The sequence below is a fragment of the Sceloporus occidentalis genome, unplaced genomic scaffold (assembly GCF_023333645.1).
Source record: "Sceloporus occidentalis isolate IW3139 unplaced genomic scaffold, rSceOcc1.0.p SCAF_100, whole genome shotgun sequence".
In the NCBI taxonomy this organism is placed as follows: Eukaryota; Metazoa; Chordata; class Lepidosauria; order Squamata; family Phrynosomatidae; genus Sceloporus; species Sceloporus occidentalis.
The window spans coordinates 2,330,164-2,350,072 of record NW_028317080.1 but is presented as its reverse complement, the minus strand read 5'-3'; the positions used below and the strand labels follow the sequence as shown (position 1 = coordinate 2,350,072).

The following is a 19,909-nucleotide window of genomic DNA, read 5'->3' as shown; positions in this document are numbered from 1 at the left end:
TCAGGATGGAACTTTTCTCTGATCCAGATATCAGAAACCTACTGACTGAACCAGGGTGCCAGATCATGGAAGGAAGGCACTATATAAAACCTGCAGAGTCTGCCCCAAACCCCTTCCACAAGCTGGCACAGAGAGTAACTACAATGCCTTTGTTTTTTACCCAAAGTAACAGCGATATAAAAAAACCCTACCCAGAGGTATTAAAAACACATCAAGCGACCCATATGCACTTGTGTCTACAACACTAAGTCAGATAATTTCTAATATTTATAGATTATTTAGGTGCTTTATTGGTATGTATGCTGGAACTGGATAACTTGGGAGATCCATTCTTGAGATGAGTTTAGAATGAGAAGAAGCCAGTGTTATCCCGAGACAATACACCCAGTGATTTACTTTCGAGACCTGTGCGTGACCAATAGGGGTAGGAAGACTAAACCCAACTTCTAAGCTGATGTCAACTCCCTAACCTGTCCGACCGGCATCCATTCAATTGTCAAGATGCCATTGCGTCCAGTACTGAAATCCATTGGAAGACTAAGGCAGTGCTGATGGGGACCATGCACCAGTGATGACCATGTTACTTAAATGAACCAATGTCTGCTTACCAGCCAAGTTCTATTGACTTGCCAAAGGGACACTAACCATGCATCAAAAAACTAAGTGCGCAGCACTGTGACGTTCCAAACCCCAACCATGTTACTCCATGTTTTTTTGGCATTATTCGGCGCGGTGGCTGCTGTCCAGGGACTGCCCTGACCATATGAGGACTGTTGGCAGCAATAGGTCTTAAAGTGGTCTTATCGCCGTAGACACCGAAAGAAAGGAAATATTGGCTTTTACAGAACCATTTAATAAACATCAACAATGCATTATTTGTGGCAAATCCTCCGTTAATTAATTTTATTGGTGATTTGGAGATATCGGCCAAAGCTCTCCATTGCTTTTGTATATTTGCCCCAGAGATGCTCCAGCCTCTTATTGACGGTCACTTGCCCCCGTGTGGCACTTGTTTGTGACACTACATCCACCCGGTATTCTTAGCGTTACGCAGCTGCTCCAGTAAGAGACGCTTCCCGTCGCCTCTCACCCTCCTTCCCCCAGTATCCCTATTGATTCCGGTGACGTGTTGCGATGTTTCTACGGGAAGTGACGTAGGTCACTTCAGTTTCAGTAGTTGCAGAGATGGCGGTCCTAGGTAACCGGAGCTCGCTGCTTCTCGTGCTGACCACCTTGTCGCTTATGGCAGGGGATGTCCAAGGAACTGAGCCTTCTCGCTGGAGGATCGCGGAGCCTTCGGTGGGTGTGAGAGGGCGGCGTGCCAGTAGATATGATGGCGGCTAGTGATGTGTTACTGGAGTTTATGTGTATTGGTGCGAGTCACTGTTAGATGTGATGGGGTTTATGGTGCGATGCGGTGTGGCAGTGACGGGTAGCAAACGCTTGTGACATAAAAAAAATTTGGGCAACTGAGCCTCGGCTAAATGCATCTCTCTATATACACTGTGAACAAGGAAAAACATCGGCCGCTAAACTACGCAGGCAACAAAGACATAACAGGGTGTCTGCGGTGTCGCCCCCTGAGCCGAGGGTCGCTGATTCCATTTCTTTCTGTTTTCACAGAACGAGTATTTCTCTTTCGGAAAGATCCTTTTCAAGAACTCCACCATCTTCATCAAATGTGAGTATGTGAACGCTTCGCCGATATAGCAAAAAAACCCAAAGGAAGCAGACAGGTCTCCGCGAAGAATAAAAAATCCAAACTCCCAGCGTTCATAATTATTTCTTAGTCCTGTGATTAAGCGCTAGGTATAGAGCGAAACGCGTCGGACGTATTTCTATCCCTCTATCCTTGGGGTGAGTCTCCCTGCTGTGTTGCCATTTGATGAATACTGATATGCAAGGCTTGCTAGTTTTATACCAATATGACAAATATAAAATCCTGTACAAGTGAAGCTAACCATTTTTACCTATAATATTTCAGATGTTTCCTAAGCCTACTTTTCCTCAATGGTTTTGACACTTTTCCAAGTTTGAGTACATACTGGTCTTGCTGAGCAGGTTTTTTTTTTGTTGACATAAGAGTTTAGTTTTTTTTTGTTTTTTTTTTATTTGTTTGTTTTTTTTTTTTACTTGCCTTACTTACACGGTACGGCTGAATAAACCGAGAATAAATTGAACCAAGATATGACTAAGTGCGTTGGTTTAGACGAAGGCAAACAAAGTCTTAAGATCATGATAATTTTACCAAGAAAAGGGGGGGGTAATGGAGCCTAAAGCAGTAATAAATATCATTGGATGATGTAATTTTTACATTAAAAAGTCAATGTATTCCTTTATTTCATAACTACTGTATTGATATGCTTGAGTTTTTCTTATTACCTTTGCAGCGACACTCCAGTGATCTCATACAGTAGATACAATGCATCTGATAGCTGTGTGATCCCCTTAAATGTTGATGGTGTTAATCAGGATATTCTGCACTATCCTCCCGTATGCATTTGTCCGCCCCGAGCTGTTTTCCTTGTTCTCGTATCATGTGATATACTTACCTCTGCTGCAGGGTCACAAGTGGTGTGACTGGGGGGCATATTCAGACCCACGTGCACAGAAAGCACTTCCATTGTTTTCAATGAGCGTGCTTTCCTGCCACTGATTGGCTGCTTCAGGCAGGCAACCAGTCAGCGACTGGAGGAGAAGAGCAGCTGCAGCTTCTACCTCAGGCAGTTGCTTTCTGGTTTGTGAAGAACACTTATTAAAGTGGTCTGACAATCCCATTTCTCCATGTCTCTTTTTGTCATAGTTGAAGGTGACCAGAAGATGTGCGACCATTCTCTGAGTTACAACATCAGTTGGTACCTACGCCACTGCAATTGTTATAACGAGCTCTCAAACTTTAGGGTAAGTATGCGGGGCACCTTGCTTGCCTATAAAAGTGCCATCCGTGTTACCCACTTCCTAAAGTATTATTTGCCCCGTGTGTATCAGCTCTGCGTCCCCTTTAAGCTATAGTTTCTTGGGTATATAGCCCTGATGCCGTAAAGCAGGGGTTCTCAAACTGCGGCCCTCCAGCTGCTGCAGGACTACATCTCCCATACTCCTCAGCCAGCCCCTTAGCTGAAGGAGCATTATGGGAGATGTAGTCCTGCAGCAGCTGGAGGGCCGCAGTTTGAGAACCCCTGCCGTAAAGGTTGAGGCTGAACTACATCTCCCATGATTCTCTGTCTCTGCAGAGGATTACTGATAATACTTGAGCGACAGTCTTCTACGTTTTTGGCAGACGTTTTAGGCTACCACCATGTATGGGTTTTAAACAGAATGGACGTTTTCTATCTTTCAGAAAGAGCAGCCCGAGCAGTATATATCGTCTCCTACGGTGGTGCAAGGAGGTTGGACGGGATCGTATGCGGCTGGCTCTTTCGTCGTGCAGAATTGTGTGGAGCTTTTCAAACCCATGGTACTATTTGTTTTGGTTTTTTAAACTTTCTTTTTTTAGATTTTGCCAAAACAAATACGTGGAAACTGGCGTGACACAGCAAGCCACGCACCCAGACAATATATAATCAGCGTCAAGAAAGAAAGCCAACTTGTCATCCATGGGTCAACAAAAATAAACTCAATTTAAATAAATAAAAAAAAACATTCAGTCCGCGTAGACGTCACCTATGTAGATGCCACAAATCACATACTTTCAGATGCTTCTACCCATTGTGCTACTTGGTTTATTGCAGGTTGATGAGGTGACTTCGTATTTGTAGCAATCGAATAATATGTGCATGGCCAGTTTCCCAACATTAGAATTAATATCCTCGGGGAACATTTCCATCATACATGGCCCATTGCACCCCTCTAACGTTTACTAGACATTATTGGGAAAACACAAGCTAGTGGAGATGGGACATAAAACCATCGTTACTGAATCATTTTAAGTACAGTGGGAGACCCCCAGACACATTTTTACCAAAGCTCAATGGGGAATTAGTAAACTTGAATCACAAGTATAGCGCAAATATGACCAAAGAATAAAACTAAATCACAAAGGGGATTTGTGAAAAGGTTTCATGATTTTATGTTCTTGGCCATACGGTTTAGAGTTTTGGAGCGGAGCATTGGATCTAACTGTAGAAGAGGCAATTGTATTACGAGCTGTGATGGTTTGGAACACCCATGACTTTTCTCACTCACTCTCTATCCATCCGTCTATCTTTCGATCTGCTGGGCCAAGGTCCAGTCGTGGTTCTTGGTGTCATTTCACGCTGTATGTAGAACCGCTTGTTGGGCGTACACACCGTGCACATTCTCCTCTGGAAATTACTGATGTAAGAAATGTATCAAGGCAGAGTAATAGAAATGGGAAAAATATCGGCTGTGTCTTCATACTCTACCGGATGGTAGCTACATTTTCTCAATGCATGTACTCTTATTTTTGTCCAGATGTTCTACAAGACCTACAACGAGCCAACGTACCTCTATGATGACAAGCACGAGGTAAGTATTTTGTTGTGGACATTTTCGATGTGGTGGGCATCTTGCGAAGTATGTTTTTTTTTTTTTTCTTCTTCCAGAGGAAAGACAATGAGACTGTAAAGCCGGTGTCTACTGAAAAACCCGTAAGTACTTTGACCGTGCGATCACCGAGTCCCAGGGAATGGCATGTTTAAATCGCCTCTGATTTTCTTGTTAGGCAATGAATGCTGTCATTAACACGTGGCAGGACGGTCCATACCTATTTATTGCCCGCGTTATGACACAAACAACCCAGGAGGGGGCGCCGAGAACAAAAAGAAATGAACCTGCCGCTCCAGTTGTCACTACTACACCCAGTAGCAAAGACAACACCTTCACCAGTAAGTGTGATGTTTGTGTTTCAGATATCCACTAATAGGAAAAGATGCGTAATTGAATGTCGATACCGTTATGAGAGCCTCTCAAGCCATCGTGTACTTTAGTGCATATGATCGCTGAGTGGTCACTTTAAACGTTTGTTTGGTTCGTCATGCAAATGCGTGGGGAGATTATGCAGAATGCCACGTGTGCATTTGCCTCTTTCCCTGCCCCCCAGCTCTAAAGCTTGGAACAGATGTGGTTGTCATAAAGAGCCTGTACGTTATACTCACTGCCAGCCGGCAGCGAAGCAAGGTTTCCAGATTGTCTGAGACCCTGTGCGCATGTTTTAAAAGCTCTCCCTTCGCCTTTATGGTTTTTATGTGATTAAACCTTGAGGAACGTTAGTAATGACTGATCTGCTAAGGTATATTTCCCGGACATTCTTTTGTATAATATGATGTCCATTGAATAGTATTTAGTGATCACTCCCATTAGTCAAATTCTCTACTTCTCATCCTTATTGATAAGAATACATTTGGAACATTAAATTGCTTCTCTCCATTTGTGCCATTCTCAGTACCAATAAACCATCCTCTGATCTGATACCGAGGGCACCTCTTACACTTATATGCCTCTCAGAGAAGGGGGCACCATGTATATATATAAATAGACACACGGCTCTTTATTTTCCAGTTTTTGCTTTGTCTGGCTCAGCCTACATATATTATGCTGTTATTGTCCTCCTTGTAGTTCTCTTGTTCGTTCCTTTCTTCATATTGTGATCGTTGTGCACTTTTCCCCAGTGATTGTGGAAGTGAAAGGACCTTATGAATATCTAACACTGGCTGACTACCCGCGGATGATTGTAAGTAAAGTGTTCATGTATTGGGTGATGTTGGGCAGCATTTCTTATTTTTAGATGGCATTGCAGTTTCTGAACAATATATATAACTGACAGTAACATTAACACATATTAACCGCTTCAGGACAACCGGTTGTCCTTAAACCCATTAATGACCATCCATTACATTGTACATGTACGGTCTTTGGTGAAGGGGTTAAGATATAATGGTACAAAAGGCAGTGCGCTACAGTTTGTCAAGAAAGGGCTTAATGTAAGGGACGAGCTTTAGTTACTATCACGGTCTATGTTTCTGAACAGATTTTTCTTCCTCTGCCCGCAGTTCTTCATGGTCATGTGCATCGTATACGTGCTCTTTGGCGTTCTGTGGTTGGCTTGGTCTGCCTGCTATTGGAGGGACTTGCTCCGGATACAGTTCTGGGTGGGCGCCGTCATCTTCCTGGGCATGTTGGAGAAAGCTGTGTTCTATGCAGAGTTCCAAAACATCCGTTATAAGGGAGAGTCAGGTACGACGCTTGGTTAATGGATGGCGGGATGGGTTTAGGGATGCACCGAAATGAAAATTCTGGACCGAAACCGAAAATTAAGGCTTCACTTGGCAGAAACCGAAAATTACCCCCCCACACACACACTTTTATTAAAAAAAAAAAAACTTTTATTAAAAGTAACACACCAAAATTGGACAAAAAATTCAATAACATTGATATGAATATATATATATATATATATATATATATATATATATATATATATATATATATATATATATATATGATTAACAGCAATCACACTCCTATCATGCCCAGACAGCCAGTACCTGCTTGAACCTGGGCATGATAGGAGTGTGTTTACAGGCTCCCTATGCCATGCTACCCCCCTCACACTTACACATCCATGCTATCACACACACACACTCATTCACAAACATTTATTCACTCATTTACTCATTCATTCCCTTAATCATGCATACTTGCTCATACCCCTCCCCCACCCCCTTACCTGAACTGCAGATCTCTCACTCGCAGACTTGTACAGGGGCCCTGTTGCTTTCGTCTGTGTTGCTGTGCGAACAACTTCTCTCGTCTGGCCCCCGGAGGAAGAATGAACGGAGCAGAGTCATGTGACATGCATTCATGACTCTGCTGGGTTCCTGCTTTTCGGAAGCATTACAGATCTAAATGTGTTACCGTTCCTATACGTGTCGGCTGAATAACCAGAAATCATGTTTTGGTTTTCTGTTTACTGTCAGTTGAAGGAGCAGTTATCCTTGGAGAGTTACTTTCAGCTGTGAAGCGATCGTTGGCGCGAATACTCGTCATCATCGTCAGTCTGGGTTATGGCATTGTGAAGTAAGTGGCATGAAATAATAAAAAATAAAGTAAATGTGAATACACATACAAACATGTTTACACCTATGTAAGCTGTTGGCTACAGGTAAACCCATTCTCTAAGTAATCTGATTTTAAAAGGTATTTATTTAAGCCTTACTCCCTAAATCGCTATGGAAATGTCTTAAAATTTTCCTTCTAGCACATTTATTTACCGTAGGACAATAGAGAGTCTGGCATTCAGATTATTCACTATTCACATTTGTCATTAAAGCTGAGATTTAAAGGGACCACACAGGTAAATTGTCCACTACTCCAGTATTCACAAAGAATCCCAAAGAGTCTCCAAACTGAGTGCATCTGGTGTACTTGGCACAGACTCAGCGGAGTGACTGCCAAGGCTTTTTTCCCCACTGAACTGACTGTATTTAAGAACTGTAAATCCCCCGATAAAACCATTATTAGGGGTTATTCTCTAGACACTTTCTGAAAAGACGCAACCCTATTTTTAGATTTCAAACGGTTCTAAATGAAATGTTTTGTGAAGGCTTCTATGTAAAGTTTTATATTATTACAAGCGTCCAACATCAAAATCTTAAATGATAGGACTTTCAATGTCTCCTTTTTGACAGCTAGAGAAAAGGTAACGCTTTTTAAAGTGTACCAAATGTTGATGGTGCTGCTCTGCACATTGTGTAATAAGAATACAATATAAAATATTTAATACATGCAAGAACACATATGTAATATAATTGTGTGTGTGTGTGTATATATATATATATATATATATATATATATATATATATATATATATATATATATACACATACATATTTCTGAATTTCCTTTGTTCTCTATTTATTTCTGCTGTTTGCTGGAAAACTGCTCACAAAAGATATAAAGAAAACATGATTAATAGTTTAATGAATGAACGTGGTACTTATGATCACAATAATTATACAGTGATATAAATCCCCTATGGAGGCCACCTAAACCATGTCTAAGGATCTCTTTACTCTTTTAGTTCCCTTGGTCATTAGAGACCTGTTACACGTATGTTTCACGCTTTGAGCGCAGTGCGGGGATTCTACATACTGCCGGGAGGCACCTACAGCATGTAGCGTTCTTATAGAAAAGGACCTCCCAAGTGTGAAGTTAGGGCAGCCCCGATGTTCAGGTTCTGCCCCGCGTAGATGCCCCTTGTGGGGGATCCAGTCTGATCTCTAAATACAGCCTTAGAAGCGCCATTGCTGGTACTGTGAAACGCTCATACCCTTCCCGGAAATAATTATTTCATCGTGTAATATTAACCTCCATGTATTCAAGAGGGCAATCACAATAAGATCAAACCGTGAAAAATACAATACACAACACCATTTGTATCCATTAACATTTATAATCATTTTGGTTTGGGGAAAGGATAACGTTCAGGGGAACAGAGGGGAAATAAAGAGAATAAAATATATATTATAACAGGGACCGTTGTAGGTCTGTAATGATGAAATAGTAAGAGGGTGAAAAATGCAACAAATAACCAGCTAGATTTTGGGCCATTTTCATTTATTATGAAGTGGTTTTGATTTGGGGAGAGGATAAAAGGAGGGGGGACGCTGCGAGAATCCAGGGAACTTGGGGGTTCAGCCTCTTGCATGAGTTGGACAATTATCGGCATGGGGAGCCATTTCGAGACATATCTCTGCTAACGTCATCCTATGGACGTCCTCGTATGGGTATTTCAGAAATATTTAATTCTTCTAACGCGATATCACTTCCCGTGCTGGTTGCGTTGTCCGTTATTTCCATCTCCTGTTCCGTTTCTCTGATCACATTTGCCTTCGTTTATCTGGTTTAAAGTATCCGTTTATTCTTCATCCGTTGGTGATCGTATTTAGCAACTGGTATGGAGTCAACTGACTGTTCGCTCCTTCCATGCGCGGCCAGCCAGCCGTTCTGTAGAATGTGTGATTATGCTACATAAGATGAAGGCTAATCTGTTTATGTATACCGTTTACTGCACATCCTATACCCGGGTTCTGGCTGTAGATAGATATGTGTATGTATATAGTGAAAACCCGGGTATAGATTGTGTATGTAATCATATTTAATAGATTATCGTGTTTCTGTTATAATTTTGTTGGCTGGTTTTGTTTGCGTTGGATACGGTGTGTTGGTATGGAGGATAGTTGTCGGTTCTACTGCTCTATGACATCAGAGATGGTGAAGCGCACTCAGCAGTGTAGATGAGGAACGGAGCAGTCCGTTGCTACCTGCTGCCTTTTGTAGTGTGCTATTGACTTCAGTGAGAGAATATAGAGATGGATATATTAAAGGAGGATTGTTTCAGAAATCTGTATTATAAAAACATCATCTTCTACGGCGTGGAAGAGAACGAGCCGCCTTACGATCCCGGCTGCGAGGTGGATGACGTTCACATGAGGACGGTATCCGAAATAAGTCTGGAAATGGGTGCAGATCTTCCCAGTGCAGACATGGAGCCTCCTTATGTGCTTAACTACCGGCCATACGAAGACGTGCACATGAGAACAGTGTCCGAAATAAGTCTGGAAATGGGTGAAGATCTTCCCAGTGGAGACATTTGGCCTCCTTGTGTGCTTAACTACCGGCCGTATGAAGACGTGCACATGGACACACTGTCGGATATCGGTTCACAGCTCAATTACCACCAACACGAGAACGATGTGCACGGGAGAGCCGCCTCCGAGATCGGCGTTGAAATGAGCTCCCGCTCAGAGACTCTCTCCGCCAAAATGCCAAGAGGGGGGAAAGCAGCCAGATTTTTTAGAAGGCTCTTCAAGCCGAAGAGATTCAAGGCCAGCTTCTTCTGCGTTTGCGTCTGTGGCATCGAATAACGTTCCCAAGAAGACCTGGGAGATGCTGAACCCCCAAGTTCCCTGTGATTCTCCTCCATGTATCCTTTCCCCAAACCAATATATAATAAATAAAAAATGACCAAAAATATACTGGGTTATTTGTATTTTTTGCCGTCTTCTCTTACTATTACAGATGGGGTAGAATTGAAAGGGCAGAGAGAGTCAGGCCAATCATTTCCCAATTTCATTCCTACAATAGAAACATTGAATTTGACAACGGATAATAAAAATCTGACTGCAGCAAAGGCTCAAACCTTAATCGGTTGTTGGGTTTGAGATTCAGGAGCCATATGCCTATCCCATGCATGTTTGTTTCCTCACTGTATTAACCTCTACCACTTCTACTGGGGAGATGTTCTAGGTATCTCCCGCCATCTCCGTTACATATCATCTACCTGCATCCACTACCTGTGCACCTCGCAGTATTTTTAACCATTTTCTCTTGAATTGATGCGTGTGCCGCATGCATTTAAAATAAATAATAACAGTCCCTTCATTTGATCCATTGATTGAATACCTACCTATTAAGCTGCACGTCCAGCGGGCGCTAAACGACGGACGTGGTGAGTGTCGGGATACTATCCAGTCCACTGACCACCGAACAATGGCGGGTGGTTCATACGGCAAGTCCACGGCTGGTCTGAGAAGAACAGTTTGCAGACGTGTCGGTCTGCCTGGGATTTATAAGATGCTGCCTTCTTGTTCGTACACAAAGCCCTACATTTTAATTCCTGCGCGCACATCTGGCAAATTATTGAGATATAATCGTATATAATCTGAGTTCATACCGAGTCTTATCTGATTTGTAGGCCACGGCTCGGCGCTACTTTGCATAAGGTGGTGATGGCCGGATCCCTCTATCTGCTGTTTTCTGGTATGGAAGGCGTTGTTCGAGTCACAGGAGTAAGTACATCTGAGCTTAGCACATAATAATCATTTAATATTATATTAGTTTAATTGTGTATGATTCCGCATGTCCTTTTTAAATGATAACGGTAATTGGGTCCAATGGCAAAGGCCGTATTTTATAATATTATTGTTATCATTATCATTATTTTGCTGGCTTTTCACCCTTCTGTACAGGGAAGGAGGTGGTTGCCGCAGTCGCACTATGTAGGTGCAGTTGCCCTCTCCTTACCGGTATCGTGGTTCCGTTTCACGTTAACTGAGATCGGATACGTAGAAGGCTTGTTAACATGAAGCCGGCAAGAGCAAGATTATTCTCGAATTGCTATTTATGAAGCGGCTGCGCTTTTACTCGCTTGATGGTTCCATCTTTGTTCACGTTATTCTTTTATGAGAGTTTAAAGATGTTCTAACTGAAACAATAATGGTTTCTATAAGTGCAACTCTGATTAAATGCTTTCAGATGTGATCTTGTCACTTGCTTTACGTGGTATTCGCTTTGCTTTTTGTACATGCGCTATACATTTTGCAGCATGCTGCACTTTATTGCATGTGCGATGGTATAAAGTCTGTGTGATGTGATGACAAAGATAGGCTTCTTGTCCAGGTACGTACTTCCCAAATAATTCCATTAGATGCTTTCATTTATTAATAGAGTAAAGTAGTGCTGTACAATGCATGGGCGTCTACCTAGGTCAGTCATTCACTCGTTGTACAGCGCTGCTGAATATGATGGCGCTATAATACTGGAGTAGCGGTGGGGCCACACTATGTCTTCAACGCCTCCAAATTCCGCATGCGATTGCTTGGAAAGAACAGCGTGGCGCTTAATTATCTAAATATTGGCCAATTAGTTCTCATCTTGAAATACCTTTAGTCTATTAACGCATGGATGTTCATTTCTGCATGGAACGCGAATCGCTGCCGATCTCACCCGGCGCGCCTTGGACTCTCTCACACGCGTGCGCTCACATTTATGTCCGCACCCCACTAACGTCTGCTTGTGACATTAATTCCAGATGCTCGTTCCGCTCCAGTATTACTTCAGTACCATGGAGTTGATAGCAAACTTGAGTCTGTCATTAATCGATGCCTGCATTATCCTTTGGATATCCTTTCTTTGGATGGATCCCATCACGAGCCTAATCTTGCTTTCTCCTCCAGTCGTTTAAATATAACGCTTTTGCTCTCCTAGCATGAATAAAGAGTAAATAAATGGAAATGGGAGAGAACTCATGTTGCCGGTAGTAACTCGGTCAGACAGATCTTGAGATATACGTTTGGTTCATTCTGCTGGGCCGCACAGATCCAGTCCCCTGGATGCAATCATACGTTTTAAATATTAAAAAAAAAATCGGTTTTGAGTTTCATAAAATGAGTGTTTGAGCACAGAGAAGACCCGTTCAGGAGCGGATTTAGGGCATCTATTGAAGAAGTGCGCACCTTGGCAGAATAAAATATATTACAGAAAAAAACATGTATTTTCATATTCTTCTATCGCTATTGATTCTTATACTGTTTTGGTGATGTATATACTTTAAAAAAAAAAAAAAAATACTATCTAGATGACCAATTTAGGGTTACTTATTCATGTTAGAATTTATATAGCCATTTCTTATTGCCAGAGGCTTCCGAACAGTAAAAATATTAGGACAGGCGAGAAGGTATTTTTTTTTCTAACGCCATGAAAAAACCACAGCTGTTTTTCCTTTTTGTCCTGCCAAACCTGTTGCTTAATATATTCAATTACTTAAAAATCCAAAATTATACATTTTACAGATTTTACAGTCCCCGTAAACTTTGAATGTCACTAAATGATAAATTAATTATTAATTAAATAATTCTTTTGAGAGGTTTTAGCCGAATGAGTTGTATGGTAATAGATGCATTAATAAGAAAACTATATCGTTAAAGAAAATCAATAAATAAAAATAAAAATATGTATTTGGACCACTTTAAAAATAAGCCATTTGTGTTATATTGTTGAGTTGCAATAAAGCAGTTCTGGTAACTGGGCTTTTTGATGGGATCACAGTTCTTATGTTATAGAGCGCAGCCGGTTGCTACTAATAGACAGGTCTTTAATAAATGTGGCGATTCGGGTTTAGAATGATGGGTTTTGGTTTTTGCCGATACCAGTCACCCGTGAATTGCATGGCGTCGGTAAGTTATTATGGTCTGGATGGGTCGGGGGGCCGTGCATCTCCTCTACCCCGGAAAGCAAGCTATTAATGGTCTCTTGTGTCTTTATTCCGTGCTTTATTCCATGCTTTAGGCGCAGTCTGATCTTGCCTCCCTGGCTTTCATTCCTCTGGCTTTTCTTGACACTGCCTTGTGCTGGTGGATATCCTTCCCTGAGCGTTTTTCGTCTGTCCTGGCTTATTTTGCTGTTTCTTATTAAATTGCCTTACCGATTTATTTTGATCTTGTGATCTTATGAATTAACAAAAGGTTTAGAATATGCTGTTAAATTACAATGTTACTTTACAGAAGTAGAGTGCAGCTCTGTTTGAACCACCACCAGACTTCGTATGGGTGGATGAATTATTTACCAATTAAGATAAAGTTGTTGGCCTTCCTCTTATAATTTTTCTTTTAAGGGGATGGTTTCAAGTACATTGATGGAAAGGCATATTACTAGAGACTAGGAAGCCATATTCATCCTTATGATGGCGTATTCATTATTATTGCCAATGAATAAATCCATTGTGATGACGCTTTCCTAAATAACTGTTATATATATAATATAATTATAATATAAATAATGTGTATCTTGGTAAATAGCAATTTAGTTCAACGTCCTATATACATTTCTTATTTACTAAGACTTGACTGATGTTTCTGAGGCTGCAGTTGTAACATTCAGAAGGATAATTGGCACTGCACCATTAATCTTTACATATGACGAGACGTGTGGTGTTTTAGCCAAAAATGCCGTAAGGTTGTTCTCCCTTTTTTCCATCCTTCTGACACCAATATCGGCAGCAGGAAATTCATATAAAAAAAGCAGATTTTTTTTTCTGTGTCCGATTTTATTCACTATTGGGCACTAACGTTTTTATTGATATGATTGTCGCATATGCTAAAAAGTGATTGTTTTCCGGCTCGTACATTTAATTTCCTTAACCCGCCGGCACATCTTCATAAGCCTGACGCAGACCATGAAGCTGCTGAGACTGCGAAGGAATGTGGTCAAACTGTCTCTCTACCGGCACTTCACCAACACGCTTATCCTGGCCGTAGTAGGTATGTCTCTTTATCTATACGTTCTTTTCTTCATCGCACTTGTTTAGCAGACCTTTACCTACATTCGTCCTTAGTGTATCGTTTTGCAAAGTCTATCTGTCTTTGGTCCGCAAATGTGAAGACACTTTTTGTTTCAGAGAATTGGAAATGACCTTGTTGGCGGTGGAATATTCTGGCCTTAGCAGGCCGCGCGTAACGGGCCGATTGGGGTGATTAAAGATTTCCCCAGAAACTGTCCCAGATAACCATAGAGGTATTCAGCACCTCCTAATGTGCCGTGTGACATATCCCAGCGCTCTGCCAGAGGCCCAGAAGCATCCCTTCAGCGTGGTTGGCCTTTGGGTGCTACTTTGGGTAAGGTGTTGGGCACCTACACCCAATAGTACACCCGGGCTTGGAGTCTGCTGATGCACATCGATATATCAGATGTCATTTGCAGTTCACTTCCACATAGTTTTCCAGTCGTTGGCCATAGGTACTCCAGAGGATATTTTACTACTTAAAGGTCCCCACCAATGAAGAAAGCAAATTAATTTTTTTGTTTTTTTTAGTCTTTCTTTTATAGAAATACATACACAAGGAGAAGGAAGATTCTTTAAATATTAATCGATTAGAGTTTATTCTTAATCAAGTCTGTCTGCCTAGAGTTAATCTGTTCATTTTTTGAAGACATAAGTCCCAATCGAGGGGTTTTTGTGTGACTTTCCCCTCTTGGTCACCACACAGAGCTGGTCCTTTATGACAATGCTGATGAAGTCCATTCCTCCGCTTTAATTAGTCAGAATATCCACCTGGATAATTACAACTAAGCCGTTCTATTATTTGCCACTTGAATAACGAGTCAGGTTTGTCTGGTAGATCGGACTAAGATAACGCAACCAGAACACAACACAAAGAAATCGTCACGGTATTTTTAAAAATGTTTTTTCATCTGATGGGAGTTCTTTGTTGAAGAGGAACACCAGCGATCATAGGCCTGGATGGAGCACAATATTCACATATACATTAGATTGTGCGGAATGAGTTGTCTTTTTGGTGTATTCTTCTGTAGCATATATATTAACCTGTTTATTTTCAGAATTGTAGAGACTTAACATCAAAATATATATTAATGAAAATGACTTTGGTAAACATTTGCTGTGGGGCGGGTGGTTACCTAAAATTTGGAAAAACTACACTTTGGTATTGATATTCCTTCTTATTAACCATAACTAACCATAGATCTCTATTAATAATGTGATGTTTCTTTTTCTGCAGCATCTGTTGCGTTTATTGTATGGACTACTATGAAATTCCGCCTGGTGGATTGTCAGTCGGTAAGCTTAGTGCGCTCTAAACCCTCACATAAGGCAATAAATGATTGTTTTTCTGGGCCATGAGGAATTGTATGTAAAAATGACATAACGATGCTCAGGGCCAGACCGGGCACGTAAAATTGTCCCTTGCACTTTAAGGCCAGCGGCCAATAAAACGAGGTGTGCCCACCTGCGGGATACAGCGGTCACACACAACACTCTTAAGCTAGTAATTAATAATATTTCTTGAGATTCTAATCGTCGGCAATATCTGAATTTGGCACCCATAGTGTGGCTTCAACAGAATTGTTTGCCTTGCAGGACTGGCAGGAGCTTTGGGTTGATGACGCCATTTGGCGTCTCCTGTTCTCCATGATTCTTTTCGTCATCATGATCCTTTGGAGGCCATCAGCAAATAACCAGAGGTGCGTAGAGTGAAGAGATCAGTTATTTTATACCATTCACAGTGCTGCGTTTGGTGGTATTTTAGTTACATTTATTATTACTGGAAATGTAATTTCTAGTTTATTGGTTTATATAGTAAATGGGTTTTGTATTTTTGGGCACTATATGCTTTTTACTTTCCTACTAATCGCTAATAATGTACTCACGCAATAATTTCATATTTATATGATCGCTATCACGTAGTAGAGCTTTGGGGAAACTCAAAACATCCCGGTAGAATGTCCTGTGTGTTCAGAATTAAAACGCATCGACGATAACTCCTAAAAGTGATTCCATTCCTCTTGCTTTGTTTTAAAACATCCAACTTTGGTGTGTATATAATATATATATATATATTGTTTTTTAAAGAAAAGCACATTTTGTTCATTAAAACATAAAATAGATAAGAAATACAGTATAGACGTTGTTAATGTTGTAAATGATTATTGTAGCTGAAAACGGCAGATTTTAAATCTTCATAGCTCCGGTGTTCCAACGGCACATTGTGTTCAATAATCCAAGTTTACGTTTAAAAGGCTAATTGCTCATTTCAAGACCATTTTGCAATTATGATAGCGCAACTAGCAAATGTCCTCATTTTCCATGAAAACCCGCTAAATGACCCCAAACTTTTGGACGGTAGTGTATGTGGATCTCTCAATCTTTTCCATTTGCTGCTGGGTTTTGATGAGCAGCCTTTTTACACAGATCACTTGTTATAGCGTTTCCGTTTGTTAGTAATGGATTTAATTGTGATTTTTATGGGATCTGTCTATAATAGCTCCTCGTTTACGCTGTAGAAAATATACTAAACTGCAAAATAAAAATAAAAAATGGATTTAGTTAAAATCACCACTTCTCATTAAGCATTACTCTTGTATTTATTCCAAAGCATTTAAAAAAAAAAAAAACCCCAAAGGGATCTGTTTTCTTTTCATTATCTCCACCATGTAGATTTGCCTTCTCTCCACTGACTGAAGAAGACGAAGATGATGAACAGAAGGAGCCAATGCTAAAAGAAAGCTTTGGTAGGGAGCTGTATTTAGGTGTAATTTGGGGATTTAAATGGGACTAGCGGGCGCCAATCACATATACCGTATTTCCCCAAGTATAAGACGCACCTTAATTCTGGGGGTCGAAATTTTAAAAAAAATATCTTACAAAAAGTTATTGTACTGGCTGCCTGGGCATGATATGAGTGTGACTGATGTTAGCTACTAGCCATTGTTAGCAATCGCACTCCTATCGTGCTGAGGCAGCCAGTACATGCACTCCCTGCGGCCCCTACACATTGATCTATGCTAACACACACACTCACACTTACATTTACTCCCTCATCTTACCTGAACTGCAGAACTTCTGCTGCGGCTCGCAGACTTCCATGGGGGCCGCTGTTTCCCCTCTGTGTTGCTTGAGCAGGAACAGGAACTGAGCGGAGTCATGTGATGTGATGTCATTTACGTGACTCCACTGGGTTCCTGTGTCGCTGCGACGGATCAAGAGACGCTGCTGAGCAACACAGGTAAGCAGCGGGTCCCCTTTCCGGACCCCATTTTTAGTAAAAAACTATTTAAAAAAAATCTACCACCACTGTATAAGACGCACCCAATTTTTAGACCCCAAATTTTTCTAAAAAAGGTGCGTCTTATACATGGGGAAATACGGTATGTGAACTTCCCATAAATTGCATCTAAAGGGTGTGAAGGTTATACCAGCTTAAGTCTTCACATCAAAGATGTTCATTGATTTATTTTTTTTACCATCACAGAGGGAATGAAAATGAGAAGCTCAAAGCAGGAAACAAATGGAAACAGTAAAGCAACCAAAGCTGTAAGTATAACATTTACGTTGTCTTTATTAGTGTTAAGCTTTTGTTTTTTTTTACTTTACATAATTAAAGATTACTTACATTTGCTAGCTAATATTAACTTACTGATAGTGGTGAAATCCTATAAGCATCCCTTTATTAAATCTGCCATATTGAGGTCTCCAGGCGGCTTTCACCTGAGTAGAAGGTCTCAAGACAAACATCCGATTAATGAAGAACAAAGCCCTAAAGGAGGTCTAAGTGTTTATACTTTCTTAAGGTGCTTATGTACCAATGATATAAATGTGTTTTGTATTGGGGTATCCTGTATGGTTTTAGGGTCCTACTTATTATAGGGTTGTTACTATTTATGTATTCAGGTCTTGTGTATTCTAGACTAGGGCGGCAGGTCTGAGGGATGGCCGTCCCTCTGAGACCAAACCAGGGGCAGATCACCCTATTGATGAGTTACTTAATTTACGCTACGGAGGACCATATTCCCGGGCACTGCTCTTCCTTTATAGGTTGAGGGACGGGGTATGAAGCATATGCTGGCACTCAGCAGTCAGGACAGCCGCTTCGTAGAGGCGATACTCTGGGTAAGGTCGAGGACGGCAGTGGCGCTGTTTCTAACTCATTTTGTGACCTATGAAGAGTTACTTCCCCCTTCTAATTTGTGTTTTCCCTTTGTGCCCTGATTAAATGTTCCTTTACACAGGCTTTTTGGTGACAGTGCCCAGGGTTGCTTGTTCTTGTCACTGAATTTAGTTGAACCTAAAGTTAAAGAAAAGGTTTCTAAACGAATTGTAAGAATATATTAAAGGAGTCCATAATAAAAGTACATTGAATATTTACGATATACATCCAGCGTTCAGGAGTCAGACTTGGCTTTCAGTAGTCGGTTCTTCTTTTGGTTAATATCCCACTGGGAAGACCACTTGAGGTAGTAGAAGCCTTAGATGTTTTATTCCTTGTTTCTGTAAAATGCCAGTGTGTGCAAACTTGTGGAGTTGCCCAAACTAAAGTTCAGAGGAACAGCCATATCTTTTTTAGGTGTTCTGTATGAAGCTGTCGTCGGCAGGACGCTCTACTCCTTTTAATGTGAAGGACCCTTATCCTGGGTGGCCAGGAAAGATCTCCCACCGGAACTCAGTCTTTAGGCGGAGGGAAGCTGAATGAAGGACATTGATGATGCAAATAGTGTTGGAAAACTACCGCTTTAAGCCAATTTTACACTATACGTGTTCTGCTGGCACTTACCGTCTAATCGCTTTTCTTTTGTCTATGAACAGGAAGAAGACCTGAAGTGGGTAGAAGAGAACATCCCATCTTCTGTCACTGATGTGTGAGTATTTTTTCTAAATCGTACTTTACTTAATCCACTAACAACGCAGCATATTCAATAAAGGGGGATCACCCTAAATATTAAGGACAAAAAAAGTGAGTAATAAAACGTAATTTTTATTGCGTATACTTAAAAAAGAGACTGGCTCGTACATGTAAAAGCTACTAAACAATTACTATTAATTGTACGCTAGTATTACTACTACAGGCTAATTGTTCCATTTACTCTCTCTTTTTAAGTATAAGCCATAAAAATCGTGTTTTATTGGTTCTCATAAGTTTTATTACTCACCTCTTTGTATATTCATGAATGTAGGTATTCAATAAAATGAATTAAATAAAGAACAGTGTAAGATTATTGCTTTAAATCATAGATCTATGTTTTTAAATCTGTGATAACAGCATATTAGAGATAGAGTGTAGAAGAATTCTTCTGACCGTTTCTCCCCCTTTTATTTGCAGAGCTCTCCCTGCGCTGCTTGATTCAGACGAGGTCGGTATTTTTTACATATATATATTTATTTTTAGCAGCCAAACCATCTCATGACAGCGGAAAGTCATGTGCTGGCACTCAGCCTGAACAATCAGGAGAGGCACAAGGCTTACGTGATGTCAAAAGTTAACTGGAAACAAGCTCTTAGCAGTGATTAAAATAATGCGATTTTATTTAATGATTTCAGTGCCCGAGTCCTTCCGTGGCCTTAAATACAAGATATATGAGGGTTGGTTGTAGTTCATTGTTTTTTGGAGGCTGCTTTAGTCTTGTATCAGAAAGTACATCGCTGCTTTCTGGGGACTTCATCGTTTTGCTATGTATGCGAGACTTAAAGATGAAATTGAATGTTTTGTAGCTATTGCCCAAAATCATTGTGTTTGGGCAAAGAGAAATCGGTAATTTATTATTTATAATTTTACAGGAACGGATGATAACGCATTTTGAAAGGTCTAAAATGGAATGA

General features: G+C 40.8%; 1 protein-coding gene across 1 annotated transcript; it reads left to right on the top strand.

The window, feature by feature from the left end:
• Positions 1-1,185: 1,185 nt before the first annotated feature.
• On the top strand, positions 1,186-19,909 carry TMEM87A (transmembrane protein 87A). The gene is made up of 18 exons (XM_089497228.1): positions 1,186-1,299; positions 1,624-1,681; positions 2,804-2,901; positions 4,435-4,488; positions 4,685-4,847; positions 5,631-5,692; positions 6,012-6,195; positions 6,939-7,038; positions 10,718-10,811; positions 11,852-11,923; positions 13,952-14,060; positions 15,318-15,376; positions 15,677-15,780; positions 16,754-16,827; positions 17,568-17,629; positions 18,899-18,951; positions 19,413-19,443; positions 19,868-19,909. The coding sequence occupies exons 1-18, from the start codon at positions 1,186-1,188 to the stop codon at positions 19,907-19,909; spliced, it is 1,533 nt and encodes a 510-aa protein (XP_089353354.1).

Bases quoted from the DNA above. Each gene is read 5' to 3' on its own strand.
- TMEM87A (XM_089497228.1), top strand. From the start codon at position 1,186: ATGGCGGTCCTAGGTAACCGGAGCTCGCTGCTTCTCGTGCTGACCACC. The intron at 2,902-4,434 runs GTAAGTATGCGG...ATTTTTGTCCAG, and splicing joins ACGAGCTCTCAAACTTTAGG to ATGTTCTACAAGACCTACAA. The intron at 19,444-19,867 runs GTCGGTATTTTT...ATAATTTTACAG, and splicing joins CGCTGCTTGATTCAGACGAG to GAACGGATGATAACGCATTT.